At 36.4% G+C, this 23244-nt stretch overlaps 1 protein-coding gene across 9 annotated transcripts in view; it reads right to left on the reverse strand.

Annotated features, from left to right (window-relative positions):
- Window positions 1–23244, reverse strand: part of fhit (fragile histidine triad diadenosine triphosphatase) — a 338996-nt gene that overhangs the window by 72029 nt on the left and 243723 nt on the right. For 8 of the 9 annotated variants that reach the window (XM_079857654.1, XM_079857656.1, XM_079857659.1 and 5 more), the window contains 2 exons: window positions 8873–9018; window positions 5917–5946 (listed from right to left, as the gene is read on the reverse strand). In XM_079857654.1, the coding sequence (XP_079713780.1) occupies window positions 5917–5946; window positions 8873–9018 (176 nt within the window). Of the gene's footprint in view, window positions 1–5916; window positions 5947–8872; window positions 9031–23244 lie in introns of all 9 variants that reach the window. The other variant, XM_079857653.1, reaches the window with a different exon arrangement.

The following is a 23244-nucleotide window of genomic DNA, read 5'->3' on the forward strand; positions in this document are numbered from 1 at the left end:
AAAAATAGGACACAGTATGCAGTTTCCTTTATTCCTGCAGTGTTTATTTACACTGGAACTAGGCTACTCTTTCACTTTTAACAGGTAATATTGTGAAATATTATTACAATTTAAAATAACTTTTGTTAATTAATTAAATTAATAAAGACAATTATATTTTACACACACACACACACACACACACACACACACACACACACACACACACACACACACACACACACATTATATATATATATATATATATATATATATATATAATTGATCACCAGTCATAATTAATAATCATAAATTAGCATATTAGAATGATTTACATTATTTTAAAGTCATTGTAGTAATATTTTACAGTATTACTCTTTTTACTGTAATTTCTTATTAAATATATCTTGATTAAATCAAAAACATCAAAAATATGAATAATTATATACTGTTGACATGTAATGTATATGTATAATTTGTGATGATGTATGTACTCTATAATATATAAAGGGGTGTGAAAAAGGAAAATCTGAAATCCATTTCTTTTTTACCACTTCTGTATTGACAATCTACACCATCTTATTGTGAACACATATAGGCTGAAAAATAGCTTGAACTATTAAATTGGCAAATAAAAATAAAGATTAAAAGAGTCTCCATGGGGACAACTTGCAATCGTTTTCGCCATTTTACACAAGCTCTATTTGGGGGCATTTTTCAAAGCACATCAAATCACCCTCGGTAAACTGTCCTGACTGCAGACTTTGGGGCAATCAATAATTCATGGTGCTTATTTTATACATGATTTAGAAACTGGCCAGGCACGATGGCAGCTGGCCTCTGCGCTGAATTAAAATCCTGACTATCTGCTTCGAATTAACCGCCTTTATCCCAGATCTACTGTTACAGGTAATCTTAACTAAGCAAGAGCTCTGGAAACCTCGGCCAAACGGGTGAACCTGAATTTCATTCTGTAATGCCGTCGTGGGCAGAAGTGGTGATTTAGAACGGGTCTTTGGCAGCGGGCTGGAACTCGAGCATTGCCATTAATCGAATGACAGCGATGCTGTTTTTCTCTGCTGGGGAGGATTGATGTTCCCAGCGTGCTGTGTGGGGCTAATGAGCATGAGGGAGATGAGACGTAGGGGAAAAAGCAACATTAACAACACCAACAAATAGACAGTACGACCAACAGCTTCCAAACCCATCCATTAAGCACTAGTGAATATTTATGGTGCTGCCCAACATCTTTTTCCCCCCCTGTTTTTGCTCTTTTATTCACTTTTTTTTTTGTTTTTTTTTTGTGGGTTTATACAGCCTTTCCAAACCAATGGAATTCAGAAATGTATTGCAAAACTCCGATGGAAAATCGATTTTAAAATGTATAAAATAAAATGGCAACACTTTACAATAAGGCTCATTAGTTAACATTAGTTAATGTATTAACTAATACATTTACATTAATACATTTGTTACTGTATTTGTTAATGTTAGTTCATAAAAAATAAAGCAGTTCATTGTTTGTTCATGTTAGTTCACAGTGCATTAACTAATGTTAACACGATTTGAATAAAGTATTAGTAAATGTTTAAATTAACATTAACAAAGATTAATAAATGCTGTATAAGTGCAGTTGTTTATTAATTCATGCTAACTAATGTAGTTAACTAATGCTTAATGCAAAGTTTTACCAATAAAATCAAATAAAAAAATATAGTTTACTCTAATAGTCACTACCGACAACTGCATGCTCATTCGAACCTGTTAATTCAGAGGGAATGTTTACTGAGTCTCAAGGGTCTCAGTGTGTAGCTAATTCTATTTACACAAACCCGTCCTGATGAGTCATGTGACCTTGAGTAAACTAATATAATGACTTCAGTCATGCCAATTTGCCACAGATGAATGTGGGTGAGTGAGGAGATCTAGGAAATGTAATTAGCAGGTTGTTTCCTTTTCCCGTAAACATTTTTGTTTTTCCCTGAAATAACTAATTAATAATTACTTCCTTACAGAATACACAGCAAAATCGACTAAGACGTAACACCCTAATTAAGATGATAATAAGAATACATTTTATTTTATATAGTGACATAAAAAGCATCTTCTCAAAGTGCTGCATTCAAGATAAACAATGCATAAATGAAAAAAGGCAATACAAATCCAAGTAATAAAATAAAAGAGCAAAAGTCAACAAGCAAACGCTAATCTAAAATAATGCGTCTTAATTTGAGCTTTGAAAATACCATAAGTCTGAGCTTCCCTAAGTTCAGGAGGAAGAGAATTCCAAAGGACAGGAGCACAGGAAGAAAAATATCTGTCACATATCGATCTTAAGCGGGTTTGAGGAACAGCAAACAAATGGGTAAGTGGAGGCCGAGCAATCACAAAAGATGCTCAAGTGGTGATAAAAAGATATTAAAGAGAAAAGGGCCTAATACTGAGCCCTGAGGAACACCAGTGAGTACGAACCGATCTCAGACCTCTGACCACCCACAGAAATGAACTGGCAATGGTCAGTAAAATAAGATTTAAACCAGTTTAAGACTGTACCCGAAACACCAAAAACATCTTCAAGGCGGGTAAGTAAAAGATATGACTTACAATCCAATAATTGTAAAGAATATATGCATACACTCGGTTGAGTAACAATGTTAAATTAAGTTTATTTTTCTTCACGCAGTAGTGAATAGATGATATGGTAACACTTTACAATAAGGTTAACAATAGTTAACATAAGTTTATGCATCAAGTCACATCTTTGTTAATGTCCATTGCTAATGTTCATTGTTAGTTCATTTTAGCCCAGGTCCATTAAATGACATTAACAAACACAACTTTTGATGTTAATAATGTATCAGTAAATGAAAATAACATTAACTAAGAATAATAAAAGCTTAAATATTAAATGCATGAAAGTTTAAATAAAATAACAATTAAAATGTGTTTTTAATTGTTCGTTTATTTGGAACCTTATTGTAAAGCGTTACCAATTTTCTTAAATTTCTGCTTAAAAAATAGGTATTTTTATCCAAGAGTCATAATAAGCCACTTTCACTGTGTGAGAACTAGCAGTTCAGACACTGAATACATCTTTTTATTTTTAATAGAAGAAAGAAAGTCATACAGGTTTTGAAAGACTTGGAGGTAAATTACAATTACAATTGTAATTTGCTAGTGAAATACAGTAATTTCAATAGGAATCATCAGGAATTCCAATCAGGAATTTCGTGCGAGGGCAAGATACTTCCCACTCAGACTTCGCATCAGGTTCAGTTGGTCATGCAATTACGCCGCGTTGATCAACAAAAGATTTTAAAGTCTTGTGTGAGATGTGCTTCATACATCGCTACACTACTGACAACAGACAATGGACCTTTTTGAGGCTATGATTAAAGGGGTGGTATAATGCCATTTTCACAAGATGTTAAATAAGTCTTTGATGTCCCCAGAGTGTGTATGTGAAGTTTTAGCTCATTTTTGAGGGTGAGCAAAAACGCACCGTTTTGTGTCTGTTCCTTCAAATGCAAATGAGCTGCTGCTTCCGGCACAGAGAACATTTCTGAAAATTATCTGAAAATTAAAATATCAGAATTTTTTTTTTTTTTTTAAAGAGCCTTTTATGTTCAAACCGGATTCAGACAATGATGGAGAAACTCAAGTAGAAGTGACAACATGTAGAATGCAACAGGATGTTTCTGAATTGTTAGTTGATGAATTTATGTTATCTTATGTGTAGTTATTGATTAGCATATTCTGTCTTGATAATCTATGAATCGTGTTCCGGGGCAGGGTTTATGTAAATTTTAGGGTTGGTGATGACACTAACCCGGGAGGAATGTCGTGTAGACCCTACCAGCCGTTTGTTGTAGTCCTTAAAAAGCAATTTCTTTAAAAGCAAATATCTCCCTTTGCTTTGAACTTTGAGCATTGTAACTTTGCAGAGGTTGTTTATGCTCAAACAGCAATATTACACACTAACTAAAGTTATAAAAGTGAAATCATAATCAACCACCCCTTTAAGGCTACAATCATTTGCTAGGACTCACAAGCAGTGTGATCCCCCTTCCCAAAATTCAAAAGAAATCCACACCAGGCGGCATCTGAGGAGGCTTTTCTGGGGGTCAGTTGCATATCTGTCCTCATGTAAATAAAATCTTTAACTTTCAGTCTGTAATGAAAGCAGATTATAGAGGCTGTGATAATAGCCTTCAGTCACATTCTCGTTCCACAAAACTTGACCTCTCATCACTGAGCTCTCAGACATAACAAATACTGATGAATATCAGCGTAAATACAAGCCTGCGCTTTTAAATGGATGTCTATCAGGGAAACGCTATGATATTGACTTAAATGTGCTTGTTAAGTAGGCGAAATTCTAACAGCTCTTTCATTTTCTGAAGAGCCGGCGCTGCGACTGAGGAAAACATGCCACTTATTTATTTTAAGACCTCTTCAAACCTCTATAATAACACTCAAATGAAAAGCCATTTTTAGTTGTGATTAAAGTGACTACACATTTATTTATTTTTTAAAAAGGAAAAAGAAAAAAGAAAATTGAAAGAGGTGTTTATAACAGTGGAGAGACTGTGATTTTTCTTTCTTTGATTGTCATTTTTAAGCTAATTAATTGACTAAAAGTAGCATGTTCCACTGTCCAAAGTAGAATGGGTTGCTCATGTTCCAGAATCCAACGATATGCATTGGAATTCTGTCAGGAGGCATTGGAATTCAGACCAATCCCACCGCAATTAACATAATTAACACTACTGCCATTTTAATATAGCTCCACACCTCAGGCCACAGGCAAGCTGCTCTCATGGAAGCTGCTATACACGCATAATTAATACGCCTTACCACATGCAATTAAATATGACTTCACACATGAAAGAAAATGTAACTGATGTATTCAATTAGATAATATGCACAAAGTAGTACAGGCAAATGTGGAAAGGCCACAAAAATCGCTCAAAATCACAGACTGAGCTGCTCGGGGTGTGTGGGGACAGATAAAGGTTGTTGTCATTTGTTTTGTTCTTAATAAACATCCCTGGTCTTCTGATTCATCAGTGCGTATTATTCATTTAAAAAATCTGTCTTTGTAATATGGTTGATCATCAAAGTGCAATCACTATCCTTTCCAGCCCAACAAAAGAAATGTGCCATCCTACATTTTTTATTGTTGAATACTGTACTCAGAAAAAAATGTCAAGGACATATTGACTTGATTTATTGCAACTTTATATTGAACGTAAAAGTCAATTTGAGGTTGGAATTTATATATGTAATATAAAACGTAAAAATTAGAGAGACAGGTTAAGTTGAGAAAGTAGTAAGTAGAATGTTTATATTTATTTTATTTGAAGTTTTATTTGAATATATTAAATCATATATATATATATATATATATATATATATATATATATAGGCAGTACGTTATTTCATACTCAAGAGCATTAACCTTTTAGCGCCACTCACCGGACATTTCAATTGAGAATGCCGTGATCATTTTCCATAAATGATGCCAAAGTCAATTTGGGTTTTTTTTTCCCCAATGAGCCTTGGTTGCAATAAACACACAACAAAATTACTACAACTTTCTTTTCAGTAGCCAGCAATTTCTTAGGAATAGCCAGAAAGAGCAAAGAGCAAGGAAATCCAGATGAGATCCCCTCACTTCACCTGTGGCCGCTAGCACAGCTTTAGGCAAAGTCAGAGTAACAAAGAACTTTCCGAATATGCAGTCAGCCGTCTCAAAGCAAGTCAGTGTCACTATGCCCACAAGATATGGACAAAGCATTTTAAGCCAGACACATGCATAATTGACATGCTCAAAGGGTTTAGGACTGTAAATGAAATACAATTATTATTTAATACAAGATAAGTGTCACAGAAGCCTCATGATAAATTTAGAGGGAGCGCTTATTAAGACCCTACCTTCACCGTCTGTCCTGCCTCAGGTCCGTCCTATTGGGAACAGAAGAAGATAATTAGTTGGGAATTCAGGAATACCTCTGTCAATAATTCAGCAGCATTTTAATTTCAGATGGATCGCTGCACTTTCACGTGTCCATGTGAATGTCAAAGTGCCTCATTCCTTCTTTTTTTCTTTCTTTTTTTCCTCCACCTCTTTGGGTCTGTTAATACTTTTGAGCTAAGAGAAACTTAAAATATGTTTTAAATAATTTAGTTTAAATAATAATTAAATAATTATGTCATTATACATAAATGTATACTGTAGAATTAAAGTCAAGTCACCTTTTTTTCTTTAGCGCTTTTTGCAATACAGATCGTTTCAAAGCAGTGATATCGACAAAATAATGCAACTAAGTTGTTTTTCGGATAGCAGATATAAGGAAATAGTGTTGTTGTCCAGCTTATGTAAGTTCAGTGTTGATTCATTTCTGTTTCTAAAAAAAAAAAAAAAAAAAAAAAAAAATCTATACAGCCGCTCTGGAGAAACCAGTGATGTCATCGTCCAGCTCAGTTCAGTTCTCATACAATGGCGTCAATGCAGTCAGATCAATAATATTGTTGAACATTAAGAATTAAAGTGGATTTAAAATTTAGCAATATATGAAATGCAAGTGAAAATTTCACCTTTTAAACATTTTCTACATGGCAAAACATGTGATATATCTCCCATTGCTTCTTTTTTTTTAGTAAAAAGTTTAGATATTCATTTAGTGTTCTCTCACTTTTCATTTTCACATGCAAATTAACACCTCAGTTTCATCAGCTTTTTGGAGAAAGAGATTTAAAGGATTAGTTCACCTCAAAAGGAAAATTTCCTGATAATTTACTCACCCAATGCCATCCAAGATGTCCATGTCTTTCTTTCTTCAGTGGAAAAGAAATTAAGTTTTTTGAGGAAAACATTTCAGAATTTTTCTCTACACAATGGAGTTGAATGGCAACCAGAATGTTGAAGTTCAAATCAATGCCGTTTCAAAGGGCTCTGAAGTGCTTCAAAGGGCTCTGCACGATCCCAGCTGAGGAATAGGGTCTTATCTGGTGAAACGATTGGTCATTTTCTAAAAAAAGAAATAAAAAATACATACTTTTTAACCACAATTGCTCGTCTTGTGCGCCGCGCCGCGCATTGCGTCATCACGTTGGAAAGGTCACGCGTCACGTCATCTTTCTAAGTTATTTGTCCGTGCTCTCTGGTTCAAAAAGGTAGGGAAGGGTGAAAAATTCCATCTAATTTTCTCTTCCAACTTCAAAATCGTCCGACATCTTTGTTTTAATTTATTATTATTATTTTCTTCTTTTTTTTGGTGACCTTTCCAACGTTATGACGTAATATGTGGTGCGTTGCAGACCACAATTGTGGTTAAAAAGTATATAAATCTTTTTTTTTTTTTTTTGAAATGACTGATCGTTTCACCAGATAAGACCCTATTCCTCAGCTGGGATCGTGCAGAGCCCTTTGAAGCACTTCAGAGCCCTTTGAAACGGCATTGATTTGAACTTCAACATTCTGGTTGCCGTTGAAGCTATTTGTGTGGAGAAAAATCCTGAAATGTTTTCCTCAAAAAACTTAATTTCTTTTCCACTGAAGAAAGAAAGACATGAACATCTTAGATGGCATTGGGGTGAGTAAATTATCAGGAAATGTTCATTTTGAGATGAACTAATCCTTTAACTGTAGAACAGCATTTTACTATTTTATGAAAGCAAGAATCTAATCTCATGTCAACTCCCGCAGCACAGGACATTGATTATTCTCTTTTGTCTGATAATCAAAATGCTTTTCTTTTGTTGGTTTGTGTCTTGAAATAGGAAACTGTTTGGGATTAGCATTCAAAATCTATCTGTTAAAAAGTCGCACAGTGAGTAGGAAATACACTGCATTCTTTTTTTTTCTTTTTTTTCACTAAGTCATGGACTTAGTGATTATATCAGATTTTTTTTTTTTTTTGAAGACCTATAAGAAAAGGCGACCCCAAAAGTTTTCGTATTCTTAGGCAACACTTAAACATGTATGAATGCGACTGCATTATGCATGAAACCACATGTCAAACTCGGGTCCTGGAGGGCCACTGTCCAGCAGGAGTAGCTCAAATCAAGGCTGCGTTTAAGTCCAATTTTTTTATGCCCTTCCCTTGCCATCTTCCCTCCCTTCTCATTCACTCAGATGTACGTCATTGCTTACATTGCATGAGTGCCCATACTGCCGGAACCCTTGCGATGTGTTTAAATGGATCTCTCTAGGCCCTTGATAACGTGGAATCCAATGTGGAGCTGATTTATTATTTATAGTTATGTTTATAGTTATGATGTAAGGATAATCAAGTTTGTTCAGTTCAATAAGTGTTTATCTTGAAATATAACTAACAATATTCAACTTATTCTTATGTTAACTTAACTTAACTATAAAAAAAAAGACTTCACAGCAAGCATGTTTGCCACGACCTGAAGTTGGACTTTTAAGAATTATCCTAAAAGGCCTTTTACTATCTATTAGATCACAGAAGGAATGTTTAGTAGATTGTGTAGGACACCTTTTTTTTTTTTTTTTTTAGCAAATTTTTGTTCATGTTAGAAATGTGCATATCAAATATGATACAGCAGGCCTTATAGAGTTAAGGAAATGAAAAATATTTGGACACTTTTTAGGTTGTCCAATGTTAGTGGAACATGTTTAATGTGATTCTCTACAGCTGTGGTTACTTTACTAGGACACCTGTGTGAAATTGAGGAGAACTGACATCAAAAAAACACCTTGACAACAGTTAGTAAATGTCTCATAAAGTGAAGGTAATTTGCAGGTGCCATTTAGTTTGATATTTTGCATTTGATGCAATGACGTATTTACATTTTGAAAGACTATATCACCTAAATGCTAAATGTACAACAATGGACTTGTATTAGCTGAATCCCATCATACCTGCATGGCGATGGTTAGGGAGGATGCCTGGAAGTGTTTCTCGATTCCATCGGCTACTCTCTGTGTGGTCATGAATAGATCTGCCACCTCTTCAGGACGAAGATCCCGAAACCGCTCAACGACGCGAAGAGGACACACTAGCACATCTGTAAGAGGAGCTTGTCAAGGGAAAACATTTGAATTGAGAAAAATACACATTATCTACATCAACTCCCGAAAATATGAGATATGAGAATAACTTAAATTAATATTCTGGGCTACGTTCAATTCAAGTTCTATCGAAAAACAACTGTGACATGAGCTTCACATCTCTGATTCTACCTTCAGTCTTTCTTTTAATCCTGCAGAATGCGTCGCCCAAATGACTTCTCTTGAGAATGTATTACTTTAAATATTTTTTATTTGTTAAAGGAATATTCTGAGTTTGATACAAGTTAAACTCAATCAAAAACACTTTGACAATTTGTTTCTACGCGTCCCTTCTTTTCTTTAAAAAAGCAAACATCTGGGTTATCGTGAAGCACTTATAATGGAAGTGAATAGGGCCAATCCGTAAACACTAACATAATATTCACAGTTTCAAAAGTATAGTGACAAGATGTAAACAATATGCGTGATAAACATGATTTTGTTGCTTTCTACTTCTCTATATGAAGTTATATCCAATTTTGCACCTTTGTTGCAGCGTAATGCCAAAAACCATAAATTGGCTGTAAAAATTAAAAGAGAAATTGGATCAAATAATACACAGAAAAGAAAAGCATTTGTTTTTGTGTGTCACATTTCAGCTTTTAAAATGGCCCCATTCCCTTCAATTTTTTTGTTTTGTTTTTATGGTATTAAACATTATGCCACAAATGCTGTTGATTGAGCTTAACTTGCATTGAACCCGGAATATTCCGTTAAGTTGTACTTACAGTAACGCAAAACATTCCTTTTAGCCTTTGTAACAGATTCACCTTTAACTGACAAAGTGTTTTCTAAAGTAATACAATGAAAAGGTATTGCAGAATTCTAAAAGAACAAACGCACAAGAAATGAAGACAAACATTACAGAGTGGCAAGTATCACCTAACTTAATCCAGACGAATAGAAAACTCTATAATAACTACACTGGAAGACAAAACAGGGCCAGGCTGAACATATAAATGAAGAAAGGAGCTGTGGACCCTGAATTTTTCTGTCCCTGCCCTGAATACTAATAACGTGAGATCTACAGCACACACACACACACTGATGTAAACCCCACACACGCAAACCCACATCCTTCTACACAAGCAAAATAGAGCAGATCCTGCGTGCCAGACAAATTATTGGAATATCAATGGTTCTGATGTTGGAGAGATAGGCCCAATTTGAATTGGAAATGGATGAATGATTCTGATAGGCATCAACACTCAAAAGAGGAAGCTCAGAAAGAGGAGTCCTCCTTCACAACTGTCCTGTTTGACTCCGAACAGCTCTAATTAAAGAAGATTCATAACGTCTCATATCATTTATTGTTGTTTTCTTCCTCCCAAATGCTCCGTTTCTATTCTTCCTGTCCTTCAACCTTTGTAGCAAATAAAAAAAATTCACAGCAAATCAAATGCATCACTGATGTGTAATAACCTCACAATCAAAGAATAAGACTTTTGAATATTGCTAATACAAAGAATCTGCCCTTGAAACTCTTAGGCAACCAGATTAAAGGACCAAACTGTTTTATAATGTTATATTAACATCAATAAAGCCATTGTTTGCATTTCACCACTAATACTACCATCACGCTACCGATAAATGATCATAAGTTAGTAGCATTCATTTTAGTTGGTTGCTTCCTAGTTTATTTTTGCTTAAAGTTGGCATGAATTAATATATATATATATATATATATATATATATATATATATATATATATTTTTTTTTTTTTTTTTTTTTTTTTTAATGCATAGTTTTGATCCCATAATGAACAGTTCATCCATGTAAATTATTTTTTTTGACCTTGCAATTTTTAATCAAAGTGTCATAACTCGACCTTCAGGTGAAACGACAGACTTCTCTCTGGTGACTTTTCCCATATTTTTTTCCCTTTTTTAAAAAAAACATCGACTGAAAGCTCACATTTAGATCTTCCTCCATCCAATCAACAACCGAAGGACAGACCCAAGTCCCCGTCCTACATTTTTTCAAATCCGTTTCACTTAAATACGCCACGGAAGAAAAGATCTGTCGCTACTTTAGTTATATTGTGAATTTTATGAGCATAAAATCCATGGCACACAGATTAAAAAAGAAGTTCATTTTCAATTAGTTTGAACTTTTATTTATACTTTTTGGTTTTGAATAAAAAGTACATTTTACTTCGCATCGTTTCATGCAACTCGATCGTCAACTTGAATGGATTTTTTCCAGACTTCTCTCTGGTGACGAACTTCTCCAGTCATTTAGTCTGTTAAACTCTGCCCCTTTCTTACAATCGACTGCAAGCTCACATTCAGATCTGCCTCCATCCAATCAACAACCGATGGATAGAATCAAGTCCCCACCCTACACTTAACTTGCATGCATGTCACTATACGTAAGAAAAAATCTGTTGCTACTTCCATTTCATTGTGACTTTAAGCTTTTGTGAATTCCTGAAAGCTCAAAATCTGTAAAATCAGAAAGGTCATTGTTGGTCATTGGTCATTGTTCAAAGAAGTCTGACAATGCAGAAACTCTTGAAGCAGAGCATGGGAAAGTAAGCAAACTCAATACATATTGCAGGAAACCAGAGGGTTACAGGTGGGACCCACGCTTTAAAAATAATTTCGTCTCTCTGTCTCTCTCTCTGGTCATGAGATCAATAGTCATTTAGCTCTCCACAAACAGTCAGACATTTTTACAATCCCAATTTTATAAACTCTGCAAGCAATTGAAATTCATGTTCAAATCTAAAAGAAAAAAACTTGCTGATATGAACACTGCAGTAAATGGACTTCTTCAAACACATTTTTCCATACATTCATATATCAGTGTGATGTCTGTTATATAACCATAAAAAGAGTATATCTAAAAACAAAACCCAAATACATTCTTACAATTTAAATTCATTCTTACAGCCAGACAGAAATAGATCACACTGTCTCTTGCTGTTTGTAGGGCTATGAGTACATTAGGCCACTCATAGCAGTATGGTCACATCAGAACTGAATTCATCCCGGGAGTCTCCGCAAGAGGCACAAGAGATACGTTTTGGCTTTCATGTCCATGCTTGCTGGAATGTAATCAGATACTGAATTAACTGGTGTCTTTCTTCACAACATGGACTTCCACGCACGTGTCACTGGGGATGGGGACAAAAATTGCTTTCATCTCTTTCTCTTTGCACATTTACAGTCCTTTTCTGATGCCTCTTTTCAAACATCTGCACTCGAACCTTATTGTTCTACTGAAACATTGACAGATCTACAAAAGAACTTCAGCTCTGCTAACCCCGGTAGACGTGTGGTGGGCAAACTGAGCAGCTGGGTAATGTGATTGGACTACTGTATAACCACATAAAGAGGAAGGCATGCCAATAAATAAGGTAGAAAAACGGAGATGCCATTAAAAGCGCCAATGGATTGCAAATCCCCAATTAGCTCTTGGAATCACATTTGGGAGCTATACAGTTAGCTGAAAATTAAAATGGCAGAAGCCATGGCAGGCAACAGGGTGAAATTTAATGCAACAATTAGCGCTTAGCACAGGGAACGTGACCTCTCTGATAGAGTGTGGACTGTGAGCTAAGGATCCAGTTATGTGTGGTGAAGAGCAGGTCAAGAAGTCAATACAGTGCTAAATGTGACCAAGATGGAACACATGAAGTCTCCACCTCATAATTTCAGAGCAGCGTGACCCGTCGATTAACAGAGGGACTTTGCATGTGGTATTTTTCTCTCACTGACGGCAAAGTGTGTAAAATTTCAGTTTGCTCGTGCCATTGTTTTCTTCCCCTGAAAATAAAGATAAAGCTTAAAGATAAAAGGTGCGAAGAGGTAGATCAATTTTCTCTCTCTTTTTTGCTTTCTATTTTCCCTCCAGCTCAGGTTGATGCTTAATAGGGCTATTTTGGACGCACACAAAAGCAGGACACGAACTGAGCGATACAGACAGTCTTTTAGCCTGTGATGAACTCAGTGGGGGGAAAATGAATCAAACTGCCTTCATACGCTTCACACCCTAACTGCAAGTCTGTCAGAACAAAGAGATCTCACACACAGCTACTAATCCAGCCTGTCTGAATTATTACAGGCCGCCTAAACCGGCCAAAACATGCCAGCCGCCCGCTAGAGTGACAGAACTGCTGGCAAAGGGCTTTTTTTAGCAAAACATCTTTTTCAGCATTTCAAAGATGCCAAGAAAAAAGAGACAGCGAGATAGAACAGAGTGTCACTCTGCTATTTATCAACCTTCCAAACCGGCTCTTCGATATGCCAATTGAACCCCTCATGATTTTGTGTTGTCCTCATTGCAAAAACAGTCATTGCAGACAAATGGCTTTTTAATTGCAGTACGAATCCCTGCAATCACAAGATGCTAACTTTTATGACATCAATCGTCTAAACGTTTTAATATAAGCTCTGACTAATTCAAAAGCCTGGCGTGGTCATTATATTTTATGTGCCGTTCGCATCATACAGTCGCGTTTACCCTCTGCACAGATGCAAACACAAGCACACAAACAGCAATTAAACCTATAAAAAAGGAATCAGGGCAATTAAACAGCATGCCAGGCAAAAGAGAGAGACGGTTTATGTTCTGGCAGGAGCGTAGATCGCATTTCAACTTGGGGGGTGGAATTAGTTTCACAGTTTTGATTAAAATATTGACAATTTGACATTTTCCTGAAATTGGGGGGAAATTGTTTACCTACTCCCTGTGTATTGGAGAGAGGATGTGTTAAAAAAAAAAAAAAAACAGAACATTTGACAAATGTTACGTCAGCAGGTCATTATCACAAAATATATCAAGGTTAGGACCCTGACGAGAAATCCTCTAAAGGATTTATTTCACATTAATGACTGTCTGACTTTACATTACTCTGCTTTTTATACAGCTACTTAACAAATATATGGACATTAAATATTGATATGAGTTGAAATTGGTTTACTGTGGGTATATTATTTTAGCAGACAGACTGGTTTAAGATGTTTCTCTCTTTAAAAAAAAAAGTCAGCATAGTCACTAGATTTGCTACATTTTTGAGGTTCACTGACCTGAATTTAGAAATTAGAAAGTAAACTTGATATCATTGCATATTAGCCAATAGAACACTAAATTGTATAGCTACACAACATCAAAGGTTTTTAAGCTACAACATGCACCAGGCTTTATGTTAATAGTCAAACTTGCTTTTGGAACTATAAGCGAAATTGCCTTAATCCGCAAAACAAATTCCTTCACGTTCTGATAGCTAATCCAAAAGGAACTATCATTCTCTGTCATAAATGATCTCCCAATACGCCACTTCGCAAGGGAACAGGGGTGTGCAAGGTGACAGAAAACTTTTACTATCTAATAAAACATTATAAGTTGTGAGAGCACACATGGGACACATCTGCATATATCAGGATTATTAGGAAAGGTGACAAAAGCTCACTAGCGTTCAGCCGTCAGAGAGTAGGTAATGCCGCGGGCTGGATATCACCGCTTGCCTGAAAATACAGCATCCGAAAATTCAAGGTGGATTTTTTGAGGCTCTGATCCATGAACTTGCTCATCATCGCTCTACACACCTTGCTGCACCTTCAGGTTAATGGCAGTATTCACACACAGGTTCATTCACGTGTCTCTGTCCTATTACGCTGTGACAGACGGTCTCTCTGCGGCCTGCAGGATCATCCTTCACACTTGATTAGCAAGGCAAATAGGCAGGAACGGGAGCGTATCAAGGGAGAAAGACTTCACATGTGACACCTTCAAATGGACGCCACCAACCCCAGGGAGAGTTTAATATGAACACAACCCGTTTTCCTGTGACACACAGGATGACGGGAAAGCAATAATTAGGAAAGGTTATCAATGTGATGACAGAAAATGCCTAATCTCAACAGCGCTGAAGGCTGAAGAGAATAGTTAACAGTATCCACAAATTCTTACAAACTGGTTAGTGAAACAAAAATGTTCATGACACCAGCTGGATCCCAAATGAATGGCCACAAATGACAGGGAAATGAATATATTAATATATAACTGACAATAATGAAACCCGCCGCTTCAGTGCAGTTGGTAACATTGATAACAGATACTCAATTTGAGGTAGATATCAAATACTTTAAATGTAGTTTAACACATGTAGTGACTGTACATATTACTTTAAATTAGGCTATGCTATGCATATAACATGCAACTAACCCTAAACCAAACCTCAATCCTAACCCTTACCCTATAGTAAGTACATGTAGTTAATTATTATTACACAGTCCTTAAATGCATAATTACACTGTAACACAGACACCTTAAAATAATAGTGTAACCCTTTATCCTTGTTACAGTGTAAATATACAATTTAGAAGTGCGTAATATTAATTAACAACATGTACTTACTTTAGGGTTAGGGATAGGAGTGGGCATTGGTTTAGGGTTAGTTGCTTGTAATTAGGCATAATTTTCTGTTAATACTGAAGCATGTAAATATACAGTATACAACATGTAACAAGGACACTGTAAAAAAAAAAATAGTGTTACCAAGAAGTCTCTAATGCTTACCAAGATGCATTTTTTGATTAAAAATCTATGCTGTCCTAGCTCATATAAACATTTGGATAAACATATTAAAAATGATTCAAAACCCTTGGATTAAAACACAATTGAAAATAAGGAGTAAAGTCAAAGGAGAATATAATTTGGATGACAAAATACAGATATTGCAGTGGTGTGCATTTGACCCTGGGTTCAGCCCCAACCAGATAGACAGCACATTCAAATACTGGATTTCAAAGGGTGTGACGACTTTTTATTCACTCACTCATAATGGGAATATGAAAGATTTTGACAGTCTTAAGAGTGATTTTAAGCTCAACAAGTTTGATTTTTTTTTAGATATCTCCAATTGCGGAACTATTTCCAGCAGAATATTATCTCCAAAACTGAGATAGATGACCCAATTTTGACAATTTTTCTGAAGGCTTTTAAAAACACTATAGTTAAAGGTGCTATTGGCAAGTTTTATAAAGGAAAAGAAAAATGGGAAAATGAAGGACATTTTTCAATAACTAATGAAGAATGGTATGAAGTATGTGAATCCTCTTGGAAATGTACGAATTCCCATAAATGGCGAGAGTTTAGCTGGAAATGTTTAGTGCGCTTTTTCCTAACACCAAGGCAAAAGGTACACTTTGGCACAGGCACAGCCTGCTGTTGGAGGTTGGGGCTCGGGATGCAGGGCATTGGCATATATTTTGGGAATGTCCAAAGATTAAACTCTTTTGGCTTGAATTTCAAAAAGCTTTAATTAGTATATTTAAAGTTAACAACATACCAGTTTTCTACAATTTTTTGGGGAAATTTTAACAATATGCATAGACATGAAGATAAATCCCCCCGCGATGTCTGAGTGGATAAACATAGTGAATGAGATTTTTGTAATGAAATCTATAACATTTTCAATTCGCCTTGAAAGGAGCACTTTTGTTAAATTATGGAGCAAATGGGTCAGATACATTCAACCCTTACTGAAACGTGAGGCGTGGGGATCCATGTGCAAGCTTTTATTTATAAACATAGTAAACAGGCAAGGGTCAGACAACGGTAAACAGGTATGGTACGGGCAAGACACAAGAGAGATCCTAGGGCAAGCGTGGGTCTACGATCGGTGAACAATATCCAACAGGGCAAGGCAGAGAGATAATGCGGGTACACAAGCAATGATCCAAATGAGGGGCAAACAGAGTCCGAAGGGCAAGGAAAAGGGTTAATCCTGGAAACACAGGCAGATATCAAAACACAAGAAAACAGGCAAGGCAAGACTTAAAACAACTGAGTGGGCTCCATGAGTAGCTATCGCTAGGATATGCGCTAAAAAATACTCGGCGATCACAGAGAGAAAGTCCAAGGCTTATAAAGAGTGTGTGATTGGGTGATAGTGATTGTGAGATAGTTCTCAGCTGGGAGCGTGATTAGTGTAATCAGCTGTGTGTGTCGTCCGTGCAATGGATGATGGGAAATGCAGTCCAGTGTGCTGTGTGGTGTGAGAGTCAATATGATGAAGAAGCGACCTCTGGTGGCTATCGGGCGGAAGGATTCGTGACACTTACGACCAGATTTTGTAGAGGTTAGAACACAGAAAATAACCTTTTTTTTTTTATATCCCCTTTTGTATTGGTGTTGGATATGTGCACGTTGTTTATCTCTCCCTACTTGTTCAGAGTTTGTTTTACCTTTTTGTACAACAAAAAAAATGACAAGAAAAGTGGATAATGTCTGGACATGTCTTATTGTAACATTTTGTTATGCTCCACCTTTTGAAAAAAAAAAAAAAAAAAGACAAGTAATTTACAGTATATTCGTGAAAAGGTTGCCGTGTCCAAGGAAAGTGAAATATTTGTCGTATCATCCTTTTGACGTTTAAGGGTATTTACCATGAATTGCGTCAGTGGTCAGCATTCCACAGCGCGAGGAAGCCGTGGGAAAAAAACAAACAAAAACAGCGAGTCACGCATTGAATCAATGCCATTGGTCTCTATTAAGTGAGCATCAGCATCAGCTTCAGCGTTACCCATGCGACAGATTGCTGGTCAGCTGAGCCTTGAAAAGTGGAGCTCAAAGTTAAAAATAATTAACACCTTGTTTCATTGCATCTATCTTTTAATGAATATATCTTTTTTAACGTGTTCGTTGAATGAACGATTTAATGACTCAATCAAAGACAGTCCGTTGCTGTAACAATGTAACTGCGCGCAGCCTTTCAATGCGCAGAGACGCTGTTTAGTTTCGGTTACACTGGTTACTGAAAATGTCCTCGTTTCTGTGCATTGCATGCTGACAACATCGTAACACTTATTTATACAACAACAAATAAATATAAATAAATAAATGGCGATAATACCGCATATTACCGCAAGGGAAATTCATTCACCGTGACGGCGCTGAGGTCAGGGTTAGTAGATAGAATAAGTCGACATGTACGTGCAAAGTTAGTCAGTAGATAGTCAGTAGAATGTCTGTTGGAGGAGCATCAAAATAGAGTGTTAGCAGATATTAAGCTAGACAGTCGTTGACTTGTAGTTGCAAAGTTACTTAAAGTTTTATTTTTTTGAGCAGTAGTGTGTTTGAGAAATATGACATGAAACAAAATGTTACCCGAGGTTACCACAAACAAAATAGGCTACTTATGTTATGAAAACCGATTCACTTTAATGTGTATATATTATTTACACTGTTATATTTTATATTGTATATTTTGTGATTTAAAATATACATTGTGTCCCTGAACTTGAAAATGAAAGTATCTATATTGAAAAAATCTCTGTTGAATTACTGTCTTCATGGTAACAGCACAAACATAAGCTATTCTTATGCCATTCTTTTTTATTTTTAATTAATAAATCCAGTTTCATTAGGCTTGTCATTTTACTACATCTAACATAAGCCATTTTTAAATGCATAGCCATATTTAATGAATAACAATAATTTAAAGAAGTTTGTCACTTCAATAAAGGAATGATGCAATTGACAGATCAGAAGTTAACATTAGTTAGTTAGAAATTTCGTGCAACTGATTGATACATTTTTATATATACTCATAATTAAATCTCTATGAACTCATGATACTTTAATCATTATATACTTGATTTATTAATAAAACTTTAGCATGGTTTAATATTTCAGGTTTCTTATAGCATTTGTGCCTTGCATAAACTGAATAAAGTGTTGTTATTGCTAACTAATACTAAAACTATTGTAACTATGTACCTGAAATATATTAAAATAGAAATATTAGATATAAAACAAACTGAAAATTAGAAATGTTGTCTTGGCATCTAAATACAAAGTTCTGTCATGAAACTCTAGATGGCGCAGGCTGAAATCACACCATTCTCTATAAGGCACAGCTGATTGGTTCCTGCTATATCAGTAGCCAATGAGCTGGCAGCTCAGCTTTCAAATACTTGATCAGCGTCTGCATAGCAGTTAGCAGTGCGCTTTCAGAAACCATCCTCCTTCCTCAGCTCCACCTGCATAGATCGTCTATGGGTAAGTCATGTATGCTATTGTACAGCAGCAACATGTCTTACTTGCTCAAACATATTAACATTGTCATATCCATAACCATGCTAAACACTCCAAGAGATGTTATATGTACACACAATTATGTACATTCAATTGAAGCAGAAGTAATACAATTACGAAAAAAAAAATGAAAAAAAAAGAAAGAAAGAAAGAAAACAAATGCAGAAAAACAAAATTACTAAAACTTAAATTAAAAATGAAAACTAAAAATATACAAATAAAAGCTAATTCAAAATGTTAATACATAATATAAAAGCGTTTAAAAACACTTCTGTGTAAATGTTCATTAAAGGCACAATATGTAGGGTTTTTGGATTAAAATATCCAAAAACCACTACTTGACTTGTGTACTTACATTATCCCAAATGTTTCCAACTATGTTTAAATCCATAGAAATCAGCTTTTTCAACCAGTGTAAAGTCCGGAGCCATTGCATCGCCTGTCAATTACAGTGTATCCTTGATTGAACACCAATGTGCTTTAATATATTGTGGGATAGATAACTTACTAAACAGGGCAAATTAGTGGGAGAGCACAATTTCAAAACAGCGCCAATGAAAGTGGAAAGTTCTGTGCTTGATCTGACAGCACGCAAATAAAAGAACACAGACACAGCCGGATAATTTCCAAAATGACCAACGCAATCTACCGGGTAGCGTCTGGTTAAAGACCTGCTTTTTTTGGGCGGTAAATAATGGCACAAACACCAGTAAATTGATGAGCGCAAACCTTAGTAGATCACCTTGTGTGATTCATTTAAATACTCTCCTCCCATAAATTTGCAACTGTTTGGATACTTTTATCGACAGAAAACTAATCATTGTTAAATTGTTCAACACGGTTAGTCTTTGTCATGGTCAACAGTTAATCACCGTCTTCACTACATCTCCCATCATCCTCTTCGGTTACCTATCACCTGCACGTTATCAATCACCAAGGACACTAATGATCTTCACACCTGTCTGTCTTTGTCTCGTCATCTTCTGTGTATTTAGTTCCTGCCTGTCTTCAGTTTAGTGTCCGGTATTGTTTATGTCAAGTGCACACTGTTTCGTATGTTGGCTTATCACGTTTGGAATAAATCATCTTGTTATTTGTCTTCATTTGGGAACTGAGCGTTACAGACTTATTGTTTGAATCTCGTTTTCTTGATTTACCGCGAGTAACATGTTTTGTCAAGCTAACATAGCGTAGTCAGCATTTTCTCCACCATACAATGTTTTAAAATGAATTGCATGCCATTTAGCAACACAAGACATCAAGTGTTTATTAATATGATATTTTAATGTTGATCTAGCTTACTGCAGTGTGCGAGTGTCTCATAGCACAGAGTAACATTATAACATAACTTTCAACACACTTCAATGTATTATTAGTATGATTATTTTGAGCAAGTAAAACAACGTTACCCCGAAATTTTAATTCGTCAAATAAAGTGACCTGTATGAGTACTAATTCAGCACTTGCATTTTAAAAGTAACTTTAATCGTAAAATATGCACAAACAACTAAACTAAACGCAGGGGCCGACTGCGGCATAAGCCCAATAAAAACCGCAACATAAAATGTCTCGGGCTCTCGGCCCTGCCCTACTTCATAAGGACAAATTGTTCTGGGTAATTTCGGTGGAAACGCTGCTATAGTAACACTAATAAAACTTTTAAAGGAGACATATCATGACTTTAAATCGTTCCTTTTTACATATAAATCATACATTTGTAGTCTATATAAAGCGGAACTGCAATGCTTGGGTCTGAATTCCTCATTATTATAGCTCCACAGGCCCCTTTTCTACCCCTTTTCTGATGTGCGTCTGAGAGCAACTCGTTTTGGTGCGGTCTCTTTAAATACAATTGAGACACTTCATACCCCGCCCCCTCTCCAGGTTGCAGAGGTTCAACTCCACCCCGTTCGGCCATTTTTGTAGTTTGATAGCAGAGATACGATTATCTAGCGGCACAGAAACTTTTTATTCACACGTTATTAACAAAATGTCAACAACGGAAGACTTGTCCAGCTAGCCTTACATGTTCGAGCCAGAGTCGGAGCCGGAGCGAGATGAAAATGAAGACGACGAACCTGCAGAACAACGTCTTCATATGGATGTATCGCAATGGTGTGTTACTGTATTTACACATGAAACTTTGGTCTTCCGACCTTTTACCACCGTGTCAATTTATTTTGATTAATATGTGCGAGGGAGAGAGAGCAAGACAGCGTCTAGTTTGGAGACGGTGTCTTGTTTACACTTTCGCCTGGCTCCGAAGAGAGAGAGAGAGAGAGTGCGTGCGCGCGACCGGGTCTCTCTCTCTCTGCTCGTTCTTTCAGTTAAACATGCGCCCTGTCACAAGCGCGGCAGTTCATCTACATTAGACGGTGTAATGAAGCGTGTGGGTTACTACATCCAACAACCGAACATTTTAACTTTCCTCTCGTAACTTCTGCATCTTTTAGCTTGGACTACAAAATTGCAGCGAGAAATAAAAATGGCGGATTGCTCGAAGTGTTGGGCTGGAAGTCAATGTCCTTATTTGGCAGTTCCGCTGCAAAAACTGTGACGTAATAGTTCAAAAAACGTCATAGATAACAGAAAAACAGGTTGAAAAATAAGGCCAAAACAGAATATAAAGATATCAACGAAGCACCTGAAGAGAATAATTTCAACTTTTCTGTACTTCTAAACACTCCAAATATACAACAAAATGCATTTAAGGGCTAAAAAAGTGGATTTAGCATGATATGTCCCCTTTAATACATTAGCTCATCCATGAACACGATTTCTGCCCGAGTTTGTCGGATTGCTTTCCGTCGACTGTGGAGGTGTTTTGAGCAAGCGTCCTCTAGTGGCGAATCTTACATACTGTGCCTTTGAATCTACTCTGCTTTACAGTTTGCCAAAATGTGGTTAAATTGATCACCAGGGTCTTGAAGCCATTGCTTCCAAAATAGCTTTGTTTGAAAGTTCTCATCTTAAGTAAGCTAGACTTCATGTTAATAATGCTAATGATGTGCCAAAGCTTCAAAAAATACAGGAAAGTGTATGAGGCTGTTTTTGCCGGTGATGTTTAATGTGCTTTTTTTGTTTGTTGCTGTCAACACCCTATCTTCAGTTTAGACTTCACAGTGGGCTCTAAACCTCAATTCCCATCAGCACACTGAGTGGCAGTGAAACAGCGGGCGCTGGCGTGATGAAGACTGGCATCAGCGGGCCAGTTAGCGCTGATATACCGACAGTCGCATCAAGACAATGTGGAAGACGGGCAGAAAACAGATCTCTGCAACCCATCACGCTCCTTTCAGAGGAACAAAGCCATGTTTCAGCATCCCGGCTGTGTGGCAGGAACAAAACGTCGAAACCATTTTAACATCCAGCCTGGATCATACATCATCTGGAGATGTACAGAAGGAACGGCGAGGCCGAGGGAAAATCATGCATCTCATTTTGACAGATTCAGTTGTTTGTAAGGCATTTAAAAACATGTGCTTTCCATTTGAAAGATTCAAAAGAGGACGCGCGTCTTTGCACAAGGGCACAGATCCATGTCCTTTTATTTCTCCAAGAGAACAGCTCTCTTGACTGACTGCTCTCATTTCCCTCTGCCAGCACTTAAAAAAATGAAATAAATAAATGCTTTATACAATGATCCATCAAGGTGGCATTTGTCTTATGATTGCATTTGTGTTTGGAAAGAGCATATACTCAACACATTTTCCATGCAAGGTGGAAAACAAGCAGACAATTAGGATGTGATTTATTGTCTTTCTAAAACAATCAAGGCTAGCCCGCAATAACGGTGCCTAAAATGAGGGCCTTGTGATGAAATATTCAAGAGAGATGTTTCCACGCCGTGATATATTGCAAAGGATATCACTCACCCAAACGCACACCTGAAGGATAAATAAACAGACGGCCAATGGTTGAAATTATGTGTGCATGACTTCATATTTGCGCCATAAAACTGACATGAGCTTTTTAAATACGGTTCAGATTTACAGCTGCCGTTCCAGTGAAGCGACCAACTCAGGAGCCTTTCATCAAGTTGCACGTCCTGGATGTTTTTGCTGTAAACCTATCCTCTGAGATTTTACTGGAAGTCCTGCCTGAATGCACTTGTAGTTTTGGCCTTTTTATTACTT

This window comes from Squalius cephalus, assembly GCF_949319135.1.
Source record: "Squalius cephalus genome assembly, chromosome: 22".
NCBI lineage: Eukaryota > Metazoa > Chordata > Actinopteri > Cypriniformes > Leuciscidae > Squalius > Squalius cephalus.